This window comes from Crotalus tigris, unplaced genomic scaffold, assembly GCF_016545835.1.
Source record: "Crotalus tigris isolate CLP2741 ecotype Arizona unplaced genomic scaffold, ASM1654583v1 scf7180000017674.1595824, whole genome shotgun sequence".
Lineage (NCBI taxonomy): Eukaryota > Metazoa > Chordata > Lepidosauria > Squamata > Viperidae > Crotalus > Crotalus tigris.
In genome coordinates, this window is record NW_024096559.1 from 837,607 (window position 1) to 850,364 (window position 12,758).

Below are 12,758 nucleotides of genomic sequence, written 5' to 3' on the forward strand. Positions count from 1 at the left end.
CATATATCTAACCAGTTTATGCTCAATATATGAAAATCATCTGGGGCCACTATCTGCCTGAAACCTCAATTTGCTGTCTCTTAAGGAAATCTTGGTGGCCATTGGATCTGCATACCAAACAAGCAATACCGTACTTATACTTTCTATTAGAATATTTATGATTAAAATAATTCATGTGCTTTCATGGGGAATTTTTTTTTTAATCTTGAAAAGAAGAACTTGAGTTACAAAAAAAATGAATTACTAGATTAGACAGAATGATTGTGAGACTCAGGTAGCATTGCTCTTTCTGCACTTTCTGCTGCTAGAATCAGTCTGTCCAGTAAATACATCCTGAAAGAAATTCCTGGGAATTCTGCTAGTAATCGCTATGATATTAAGATGTAAAAATCAGAAGTAGATGCTTCTCTATAATGACCCTCACTTTAAGGAATGCCCTCCCCCTAAATATCCCCTGACAGTTTCTTTTAAGTAATAGTGGCTTTCCAGTATGTGATAATGATAATGATAATGTACCATCAAATTGTTTTCAACTTTTAGCAATCACAGATAGCTTGGAAGCATTGTTTTCTAACAAATACTATGTAAATATAGTAGCAGAGCAATTATGCATACACACACACCACATGTATATATGTGTATATATAGATTCTCGTGTTATTTGAATAAGCAACTGAGAAACGGGACTCTTATTTGCTTTTTCTTCTAATTATTTCTTTTGCACAGTTTGGTTATTCATATTCTAAAATAAACTAAGAATTTGTCATGAATGAAGTACACATACACACAAGTATGTATGTACTTCATTCATGACATGTTCTTGGTTTATTTTAGAATCTGAATAATATATATAAACCTGCTCTAAAGTTGCTGTTGCATTCAGAATAGAGCTGTGACCCTCACCAAATTCATCAGTTTCTGATTGAGTTTGTTCTTACTTTTGGGGATTATCCAGCCTTTTTTTTTTCATTGACTCTCAAATTAATTATTAAGCATAGCTTAGATGATTTGTAACCTATAAAAATAGCTGATTGGGAAACATACCCAAGTACTTGTCAGATCATAGAGAAATTGCTGGAAATTCTGCTGATAATTGCTGTTTGTGGCTTGTTTAGAATTTACTGTATGTCTACTTCTAGGAGCAGCTAATCAGATGGCCTTGCTGTAGAAAACCCAAACAACCCATGGAAACCCCCACAGAATTATCCTACAGACACAACTAAGTTCCAAAGGAGTCACAGACAGCACTTTTTAAGCTGAGCTTCTTGGTGGAGGATGAAGTGAGATTTTCCAGTAAATCATCTTTATTGTGCCATAGGACGAGTTAAAAATCATATTACTAACATTTTTTAAGTTCTTAAGCATGAATTTTTGAAGAAAATCACTCGCAATATATTACCGGTATATGAAATTTGAGGCTGATTTACTTAGCATATTTCCTAACAAATGTCAACCCTTCACAAGAAATTGATTCATTTCACATGTAGAAATACAATTTTGACAGGAAATCTGAAAATGTTCATATTTATCCTCAAGTTTATTTATCTACATGAATGTGTTTATTTCCCTCTCCTTTTTTTAAGTAGACTCATTGGATTTCTTAACTGTTATTCCTTCTAATTCTACAGCATTATTGATTTTTTTTGTTCTAGTTTATTTATTTTTCATCTTGCAAAATAGATGAAAAAAAGAAGCAGTTCTTGACCTTTAACTTTACTGACAGAGGTCGTCCTCGCTTAGCGATAGCTTTGTTTAGCAACCATTCAGAGTTATGGTTGGGGAAAAAAAAGCACTGTAATTAATAGTCACATTTATAGCCACTGTAGCATTCCACAATCACATGATTGCTATTCAGGCACTTTGCAGCTGGTGCACATTTACAAGCATTGCAGTGTCCTGTAGTCATGTGATTGCCATTTGCGAGCTTCATAACCGGCTTCCAATACGCAGAATTAATGGAGAACAATGAAGTGAAATTGAAAGTCATGGTCACGTGATATCTCACTTACTGACAATGGTGATTTGCTTAACAATGGGAGTGAAAGTGGCATGAGTCCAGCACAGTCTCATTATTTTCCACTTAGTGACCATGTTGCTTAATGGTAGTGAACTGCTGGTTCCAGTTGTAGATGGTAAATAAGGATTACTTGTACATGCATCACTTACTGTCAGAAATCCCAGCAGGGTGGTGGCCATTGTAAGTCTAGGACAGGGATTCCCAACCGGGGGTGTGAGACAATATATCAGGTGATGTGAAAACTTGGGTTTTCAAAATTATAGTGTATATGCATAATTCGTTGCCGTTATTTCAAATTCTTGTAAGGGGTGCAAGAATATATCAGAAGCGTTCTAGGGGATGCGGGGTATAGAAAAGGTTGGGAGCCGCTGGCTTAGGACTTGCACATTGTTACAAGGGAAAAGGCAGGAGTCCTAGGTAAGGAGCATAGGGGAAGGCTTTGGGTGTGTGTGTGCTAGAAAGTGCACCAGGGTTGGCAGAAGCTACGAGAGGGCCTGTAGGATGATTGGCACAGACTATGGAGTATGAGCAGGCAGGGGGCCCTACTTAGTACAAGATCTTTTGGATCGCATAGTCCAGGAGTAGGCAATCTTGGCTCTTTTATGACTCATGGACTTCACCTGGCATGGCTGGCTCAGGAATTCTGGGAGTTGAAGTCCATGAGTCATAAAAGAGCCAAGGTTGCCTACCTCTGGCATAGTCCATGGCAGATTCACTGAGGAAAAAAAGCAGTGGAAGCGACTTATTGACACAATTTCCAACCTTCCCTGCCAGCTTCCTCAGTAACCTGAAAGCCCTCCCTTCACCTTTTAACTAATTTTAATCTCTTCCCTCTTCTTAAACTTTTTAATTTTTTAAAACTTTTATATAAACTGTTTTATAATTTAACATTTTAGTATACACTGCCAAAAGTCCCTCTTTCCGGGAGATGGGCAATACAGAAATGTGAAAAATAAACAACTTGGGTTGTGGGAGGCTGGCAGGGAAGATAACAAATGACTATCACATGATATGACTCACACTAGGACATTGTAATTGCGATTCCAACACCTAGATCATGGTCACATGACCATGGGGATGATGCAATGGCCGGAATTTGGACAACTGGTCATACGTTCCGTTTTCTTCAGCACTGCTGCAACCTTGAACAGTTGTAGAACAAATGAACATAAGCCGAGGGCTGCCTCTTTTGGCAGAGTAGACTAAAGCCTGGTTTGCTTTCATTAGTAGTTGAAACATTTTCCTCTTAAAATATAAGAGAGAAAAAAAATCCTATATCGGTTGGATAGAATTGCCCAAATTGCAAACGTGTGCTCCTAGGATTTTAATTGAGTATGGTTGTAACTTTGAATCATCATTAAATGACGACCACAACTTATGACCATAATGGACTTAAAACTGCAAGGACTTACAACTGTGGTGGAGCCTGCCCATTATGGTCGTAGGTTGTGATGGCTGTAAAGAGGATCACCCACATGACCGACCCAATTTTCAAACCTTTTTAGCAGCAGTCAGTAAATGACCACTGTGGTCATTAAACAAACCCATTTTTGCTATGGGGCATTTTTACCAAAACCCAAAATAAGTGCTGGTTTTGGGGAAAAAAATAAATCATAGTCACGTTGCTATAAATACAGATTGGTTGCCAAGCACTCGAAATACGATCATATGACCACAGGGGGCAAGTCAGCCATTAGAACTTTGGGACCAGGTCATAAGTATCTTTTGGGGGTGGGGGCGGCTTCTGATAACATAGAACAGTTTGCTAAGTTCCCAGACGTAAGTTGAGGACTACTTGCATAACTTTTCAAGGAGAAGCAACATTAATAAAAGCATAGAATAGCAAAAAACAACAATAAATGAATTATATTAAAGGCATGAACAAGAAGAGAAAACTTATTTAAAACTCATTCCAGGTGTTTATCGCCCAGTCAGATCCATAGATATTGATTTCTGCCTGTTCATCTCTGCCTGTCAGCTTTTGTCAATTGGGGTTTCAACCTAATGGTTTTTAGTAAGATAGAGAGGGTGTACAATAGGTTACCCGTGCCACATGCTGCATTGATTGCTAACGCTTTCTACACTACAGTATCAATCAATTTTGGCAGACGTAGGCTAGTACGTCAAATGTTCTACCAAAACTCAGTTTTACCACAGGCGTGCTCCTGTTGTTCTATGCAAGTTAAGGTTTTAAATCTCTAATTTACCATGGAAACCAACATACTGTTGTTTCCATCCATCAACTAGGTGGGTATAGGCAGTATACTAATACACACTTAGAATGTATCTTTCTATTGCCTTTAAGTCTTTCTTGAATGTCTTTTTATTTTAGAAATGGAAGCAAACAATCATTTTAATTTCACTGGCCTTCCCTCTTCACCTGCTGCCTCAGGACTGAAACCTGCTCCTTCCTCAGGGGACAATGTCTACACAAATGGATCTCCTATGAACTTCCCCCAACAAGGCAAAAGTAAGTGAAGACCAATGGACCTGACCATTATGGTGATATTAATAGTAGACTTGATCCTTGATTATACACGGTCCAGTTACTAATGCTACCAGCTGTTTTCTTTTTGGTGTACGGTTCTTTGGGTACAGAATTATTACTTTATTACTTTGCAATGAAATGTGAGGTTCAGAAGGTCTTAATAGAGATGGATAATTCAGTAATAAAAAAAGATTTTGTGTATCGTTACATCCACGCAGATAGTAGAGTTGGTGCACAAAAAGTCTGAGCTTTCCTAATTTTATTATTAGGGGAGAAAAAGGCCTAGACCGTATATGATTTTTTTTTTAGTTTACATTGAAAATATCTATATACACAAAATCTCTTGTGTCTGCTTGAAACCTTCATTTGAGCAAAATGGTGCATCATAGGGCAACAATGTTTGAACCAAACTACCTCAAACTACCCATTACTTCCTTGGGAATGAAATTTGGGGAAGGGACTGCTTCAGCACTGCCACACTGTTGCAGTCAGCCATGTCACATGATGTTATTTCCACCATTCTCTTTCTTAAGTCAGTGGGGAAGCCAGCCAGAAGTATAAACTCGATTGTGATTGCCAACACTTCTGCCACCTCCCACAAGAAAAATATTTTTTTTATGGAAAGCTTGCAGGGAGTGTTGGCAATTGGGAAGCTGGCAGGGAAGATCGCAGGTTGCTTGGTTAAGTCTCCCCCACCGTTGCAGCTTCCCCAACCTCTCTGTACGTGTGCTGGACCTTAACCCATTCTGCACCCCATCCCCATGTATGCCCTGTGCCCTCCCTGATATGTGGGGCGCCTCATGCAACCCTGCACATCCTTCCTGACCCACACCATATCCCTGCATATCTCCCTGTGGAGAGGAGGCACCATGTGGGTTGCAGGAATACAAGGGAGTTCACAAGAAGCCCAGTGCAGGTTGGGGACATTGTGCAAGTGTGTGAGAGATTGCACAGGATGCAGTGCGGGAGATGGGGAGGGTGTGTGCGAGGGGGCGCATGTTGTGGAAGATGTGTCAGGATACTAGACTGATGTGATAAGACAGTAGTTCTCAACCTGTGGGTCGGGACCCCATTTGGGGTCCAACGACCATTTCACGGGGGTCGCCAAACAAGGCTGTCCGCCATTTTCCCCCCCTTTTCTTTGGCCACGCTCCTAGCACCCGGTGATGTATAAGTGGCTGGGGGTCACCACAACATGGGGAACTGTATTATGGGGTCGCGGCATTAGAAAGGTTGAGAACCACTGTGATAAGAGGAGGATGTGCAAGTGTTAGGTAAGGAAATATCTCTGAAACAAAGACCTGACAAGTCATAGGTTGTCCAGTGAACCTCTAAAGGTAATCTGCTTGCTGTGAATAGAAGTTGTTAATCAAATGTAATTTTCCTTACCATATGTTAAACTTCACATTATTTTGAAAAGTTTGGAAACATTGCTGCTGTTGTTTTGTCTTGTTGCTAAAAGGTAAACAATCCCAAATGGCTGCACCCTCACCCACGGTCACATGATCACATTTTGGGCATTTGGCAACTGACTCACATTTGTAACTGTTTGCAGTGTCCCACAATCATGTGACTGTGATTTTTGTGTGTGTGTGTTTTTTTTCCCCTAATTTCCAGCATTCACTTCCATCTTCTGGCAAAAAACGGCCATTGAAGAAACCAGGTTTACTTAACCGTGGCATTTGCTTAACAACCGCCACAAAAAAGGTTGTAAAACTGGGTATGGTCATGTGATGATCCTCTTAATGTCTGCCATGATGTATGATTCTGGGCTGAATTATGATCATAAGTCAAGGACTACTTGTACTATAAAAATCAGCACAATCCTTGAAGCCATTCACTTTATGGATGAATTAAGGGAAAATGGTAGAACATAAACCACAGCTTGATTCTAGCTTTTTTCATACTGAAACAACACCATTTGACTGCATAGAGCAGGAGATTTCATCATTCATGGTTATCGTCAAAACCATGACATACAGTAGAATGTGACAAATCTTTAGAAATTAGAACATAACATAAAAACTGAGTGTTTATTCTTCCTCTTCCCAATTCACTTAGAATCATTTTTTACTTCTCTTTGCCTTCATCACTCTTCTCTTTGCCTACATTCTTTGTTATGTTATACTTGTCTTTCAGCAACAACTTCCACCCTTAACATTGTAATGCAAGATAAAAGTAGAATAAAAATACCCTTTCTGACTGTTCCTTGTGTGACAGACATGGGGAAACTTTTTTTCTTGTTGTGGTGTACATTGCAAGGATAAGCATATCTGTAGCAGAAAGTGAATTGAGCCAGAAGTGCATGAAATATGGCTGTGGTTCAAAATGCAGTGCAAAAAGAAAGAATGAGAATACAATTGTATCCGTGCGTTTGTTTTTTTATGTCTTCAAGCAACTCCGTAGTGGGAGAAATTGAAGGATGGAGTTGGAAATAGCCAGAAAATGATGTGGGCTGAGAAAATGTGAGAGGATGCTGACTTGCATTAACGGAGTAGAGTATTCAGCTTTATTATGTCTTCTCTCATTTTGCTGGTTCTACTTTGAAAAAGAAGGCAGGCCTAAAAGAAGAAGATAATCTCTCTCTTAGTACTGTTCCTGGTATTTATTTTTTATTGATTTATTAGATCTTTTTAATACCACCTTTATTACTTCATAAGGAACTCAAGATGGTGAACATACATAACTTCTTCCTTCTCCTGTTTTCCCCATAACAACAACCCTGTGAGGTGAGTTGGGCTGAGAGAGGGTGACTGGCCCAAGTCCTAGTCTAGTCCTGTTCGGTCAGCTTTCATGTCTAAGGCAGGACTAGAATTCACTGTCTCCTGGCTTCTAGGCCAGCACCTTAACTACTGCATCAAACTGACAATGATGTTCTGACTCTTAGCCATTCCATGGGCCAAGTCTTTCCAATCTACCGATATTGCATTGCTTCTTTGAGTTTTTCTGTGCTCTGGCTGGTATCAACTTTGATGGTGACCAAACTAGCTCTCAGTATTTGTTCTTTCTTCTTCTTCTGTCCCTCATGGCAGGTTTAAATGGAGACATGAATGTCAATGGCTTATCTACTGTATCTCATGCTAGTACTTCAGGGACCCGTTCCTCAAACAACTCTCACCTCCATCATCCCTATGACTATCTGTGGAATTACTCCCAGTATCCCTCTGGCAACGGCAACAATCTCAAAGATGGTCCGCTGTTCTCCCAGTATCCATTGAACGGTACCCTTGAGAACAATCGGCAGAACTCACCTGGACATAACACCAGTCTGAGGGGAAGCAGTGGGCAAGAGTTCTGGGCCAATGGTACCCCAGGGACCATGGGATTAAATTTTGACTCAGCAGAGCTCTACGACTCTTTCCCTGATGATCAGAACTTTGAAATCCTACAAAATGGCCCAACAAGCTTCTACACATCATCTCAGCCTTCTCCCATGCTTGCTTCAGGGAATCAGGACTTCTCACCACAGCAGGATGAGCCAGGCAATGAAGAGGCTGTGAAAGAACCACCATCTACAGCTGCAGAAAATGGCACCAGATTGTTGGGCAGCATGGAGCTGGAAAATGCACAGCCAGGTATAACTCACAAATGGTCCTCGGAATTTTTATTCAGAATGCTTACTATTGAATTATATTCAATAATATTTCAGGACATGCTGAAATTTAACTTATCTTAAATCCAGTAATACCTTATGATTAATTCCAACTTAAGCTGGAAGAGTAGGTACTGTACAAGTCTTGCTTACTGTTAAGATTTCAGTATCTGCCACTTCTAATTGTTTCTTTAAATTTCTAGAAATAAATAACTGTGCCTCCTACCCTTCACTACAGTAGTAGTATATCCACCTTGGCATCTGTGTGGCCTTGAAATACATCTTACGATAGTAATTCCCAATACTCGGTTCTTTACCTACCAACAGTCAGATTACTTTACTGTAATATATTGCTTTTCCAAATTTGACTAGTAACATGATTTTTGGATTTATCAAGGACTATGGCCGTCTTTTAAATCTAAATTGCAGACTATTGTACTTGGGGCAGGGATCTGCCAGTTTTCTTCTTATTTTGCCAGGTACCGTGGACATGAATGGCATTTGTAGAATAATGATAAAAGTATTTTTTCCAGACAAATGTAGCGATAGGGTTAGAATTACTGAGATAAGGAATGAAAAGTTCTTTGATTAATTTAAAATGGTGTGCATGTGTGTTTGCTGCGAGATTCTGCTTATTTTTAAAGCTTCCTCAAGACCTGAAGTGAAATATAATTTTTAAAATCACAATTTAGAAAGTTCCGTGTGACACTTTTAATAATATTTCCTGTAGAATTGAAAATATGTGGCTACAATGGTTCTTCTCCAGTTGTTGAGCCTCTTAGCCAAGAGGCCTCTGTCTTGGAACCTGATGCTGGAGCTAGTTGCCTTGAAGATGCTTCTCGGATCCCTCCTCCTCTGGAAGACTCTTTGGAGCCTTTTGAGTCACTAGACAGAGGTAAGTGGGTGAAATTTTCTTCTTTGCATATACAATTTGAGCTGGTGGTTTCTTAGAAATGATGTCCTTGCAGAATGAAAAAAAATATATGAAAAAATATAAGACATCCACATACTTGAGTAAATAAGAAAATTTCAGCAAATGTAGTTTGTTATACAAGCCCTTCATGGTGAAATTTCCCTCTCTACTATTCAAAATGCAAGAGCTCTTTTGCAGAGATCTGGGTATCCCATGTTTTACCAATCGTCACAGTATTCCATGCATTTCTTGTGGAATGGTAGGAAGTAGGCCGCTGTGAGACATAAAAGATTATCCCGTTGTAAACTGGATTAAGATGTACGTTGACTTTAATATTTCTGTAAATGAATTAACATGGTACCTTGTGAAAACTGTTTTGTTGGCAATGTTTTTCTTAAAGTCTTATAACTAATGACAGTGAAGAAAACTACCTTGCCTAAATGTAGCTTCTATATCAATGTTTGCTGTTTTTGTCGTTGATGTGCAACTTCTCCAGCAGCAGCATTTCTTGGAAATGTAAACACTTATATTTAGATCTAATTAGCAATATACAAAACAACAAGCAAACAATTCCCCTGCAGCCCTGTTCCCATCTTATTGCTGTTCATGGTTAGAGGCTTAAGCAAACACTTTGCTGACTAGTAGTAGAGGCACAGTCTCCTTCATGAATTTATTATTCAATTATATTTTGTATTGTGTCGATGCATATAGATTTAAAATCTAGTTTTATAATTTAATTATAAACATCAAAAGAGACCAATACCATGATGGAGGCAACTAGTTAGATTTAGAAGGCAGAAGATTAATGGTTAGTTCTGATTTCTGCCCAGTTTATGTCTAAATGATCTCCAGTTCCAATAGTTGCTTTTAGTTTCAGTAATATGGGATCAGTGGGAGAAAGGAGAATAAGGGGAAAAGAAATGTTTTTAGTAGTGTTTTTGAATGGGCAAATAAATAAAGGGGTCATGTACATATCAGTTATTATGTGAATATACAAGTTCCAACCCAACAACCTGTTTGCCTTTTCCTTCAATTATACTGTCCAACCAATTCTATACATTCAGCTTATTTATTAGATTTATATCCTATGTTTATTTTGTCCAATTCAAGATGGCATACATAATATTCCCATGTCCTGTTTTTCCTACAACAACAATCCAGTGAAGGAGATTGGGCCGAGAGAGAATGACTGGCTGAAAGTCACCCAGTTAGCTTTCATGTCCAAGGGAGGACTAGAAATTGCAGTCGCCCAGTTCCTAGTCCAACATTTTAACCACTGTGCTTTTTGCTTATATGACTTGTAGATGTAAGCAGCAGAAACAGATGCAAACACTTCATCTAAATGTTGCTAGTAACAGGCTAACTTCCATATTTTTCTATTTGGCTCTTAATTTTTTTTTCCTTTCCTAAAGTGGATTTCTAAAAGATGCACAATGGCTCAGATTTGGAAGTTGGTTAACAAATGGTTAGGATGCTAAGCCCCAAGCAGGTGGCAGTCTGTTTTCTTAAAAATAACAAGAAATTTCTTTAAAATATCATGAAATGTTTCTTTAGTGTAGCATTTCTAAGGACCAGTCTAATTACACAGAGAAGTGTAAGGAGCACTATGTATATTTAGTGTTTAAATTATGGATAGTAACGCAAAGACATTGGTGGAATTAAATTGCTAGTTTGAATAGCTTGTAAGAACTTTTACAAATATATGATTTGTAGACCCAGGGACAGGAGATCTGTATGAAATGGATACATCTGAACTTGTGAGTGGCAAGTCTCCACTGGAGGATCCTCCTGACATTTCTGCCCTGGATTGTCCTGGCAGTCCCTCTCTCAACCACTCTGACTCCTTCAGCCTATTGGCAGATGACAGTCAGCCTGATACCTCTCTTTTTGGAAGTGCCAGTTTGCCTCCTGTTCTTGGAGAGTCTGTTTTGCAAGGTAAGCAAGACCCACCCATTGCTCCCTTTTCATCATTGATCCATTCTCTTATCTTCAAATACAGTAGCTTTTGCTTAGTACTTGCAAAGGGAATTGTGGGATCCAGAGGTACACATTTCCAAGTAATAAGTTGCATAGATCTGTGGGAGGGGAAGCTATTATAAACTTTTGGTATAGTTAGGAATTTAATTAGAAGGAGAGAAATCAAATCTAACTGTATAGAACTTTGGAAAGGTGTATATTGGAATGCCATATACAGTACAACCGGAGTCCTCGGTAGCTATTTTATTCAGCTAGAAGTTTATTTTTTAAAAATAAGTGTAGAAAATCCTTCTCTAACAGTGTTTAGAAGAAAAGACAATACTGCATATTAATCCTGAGTAAGTTACGCAGGACTATGTTGTTCACATAACAATTGTAATTATCATGTGAAGGTTTGAATTCTTAAAAGAGCTTCCAAGTGACGAGGCTAAGTACTTGAAATCTGTATTCCAAGTCTTACACTGTATACTGTAAACAGCTTGTAGCATTCCACTAAGTGACTAGGAATGCAGCAGAAGTAAGGAATGTCTTATTCTCTGCAATGCTCAACGAACTTTTTTCATTGTGTGTTCATTCTTTTCTCTGTGCCATTCTATTTCTCTGTTTCTTCTCTTTTGTTATAGAGAGCAGCCTGGAGCTGACAGGTGTAAATGAAGTAGGGCAAGAGGGCACAGAGTTTCTGGATTCACAGGCGTCCCTTGAACCAGAATCTCTAAATGCCTCTTTGGAAGAGGCGGTCAGGAGCAGTGGTCCAGACAATGCTATATCTGTAACAGACAGGGACAGCAAAGAAGCTTCACAGCTAAATGTATCTGCCAAAAGTAAGTAAACTCTTTTCTTCATGCTTCTAAACTACTTGGCTGCCTTTAAATCTAACTTAGTTGATAGCACTGGTAATGGTTGTTTGTTCTGACAGGTGATGTTCCAAGAAGGAGAATAGCCACAGTAGAAGAGGTGTACTACCCCTTGAAACATGGGTAAGTTTTTCCCATTTTCCTGGCAGGAAGGATTTTTGCTTTTGTATAGTGCTAGGACATGCACAGCAAATAATATTTCTGAGTTAGGATGCAGGTTTCAAGTCTTTGATAGGCTATCTTTGTACTCAGATGGCGAAGGGAGGTGCGCATCAAGAAAGGGAGCAACCGATGGCAGGGAGAAACCTGGTACTATGGACCCTGTGGCAAAAGGATGAAGCAGTTTCCAGAGGTGATCAAGGTAAAAAAAAAAAGTTTCCCAGATAGGAAGTGGTGGTGGCTGATTTCTTTTGTAAGTGACTTCTCCATTTTATGTACTATTCTGCAACACAGTTTTAAAATCATTCTTGAACATTTATTTTGTCTGCTGAGAATAATGTTGCTTTTTTTCCAGCCCAGACCCAAGTTCCTCTTTTTTCACTATTTCCAAAGAAAAGAAATACTGTGTCAGAACACTCATTTGGTCTTCCTTCCTTCCTTCCTTCCTTCCTTCCTTCCTTCCTTCCTTCCTTCCTTCCTTCCTTCCTTCTTAGAAACATTTGGTGCTAAATCAGAGTTCTGATCTGCTGTCACTTCAGTGCTTCCCAAACAGTCCGAGGGTAAAGAATGTTCCATGAAACAGGCTGCCAGAGAAAAATCAGGCTTCCTAGCTCCCATAAGAGGGCAATGTTTAGGGAAAGGGACTGGGAGTATGCCCACCCCATCTGACCTGGCAGGATGGGTAGATGTCTTTAGGGAAAGGAAGTCCTTTAGTTAACTTCATCCCATGAAATACAGGGTTTTAAAGGTGATGATCT

The 12,758-nt window shown here is 39.2% G+C and overlaps 1 protein-coding gene across 11 annotated transcripts in view; it reads left to right on the forward strand.

Moving 5' to 3' along the window:
• Positions 1-12,758, forward strand: part of BAZ2A (bromodomain adjacent to zinc finger domain 2A) — a 72,077-nt gene that overhangs the window by 27,451 nt on the left and 31,868 nt on the right. For 6 of the 11 annotated variants that reach the window (XM_039337338.1, XM_039337339.1, XM_039337342.1 and 3 more), the window contains 7 exons: positions 4,350-4,487; positions 7,538-8,080; positions 8,828-8,992; positions 10,724-10,945; positions 11,611-11,808; positions 11,904-11,964; positions 12,094-12,202. In XM_039337338.1, coding sequence (XP_039193272.1) covers positions 4,352-4,487; positions 7,538-8,080; positions 8,828-8,992; positions 10,724-10,945; positions 11,611-11,808; positions 11,904-11,964; positions 12,094-12,202 — 1,434 coding nt within the window. In that variant the 5' untranslated portion in view covers positions 4,350-4,351. Of the gene's footprint in view, positions 1-1,139; positions 1,294-4,349; positions 4,488-7,537; positions 8,081-8,827; positions 8,993-10,723; positions 10,946-11,610; positions 11,809-11,903; positions 11,965-12,093; positions 12,203-12,758 lie in introns of those variants that run through there. The other 5 variants (XM_039337336.1, XM_039337332.1, XM_039337337.1 and 2 more) reach the window with 3 other exon arrangements.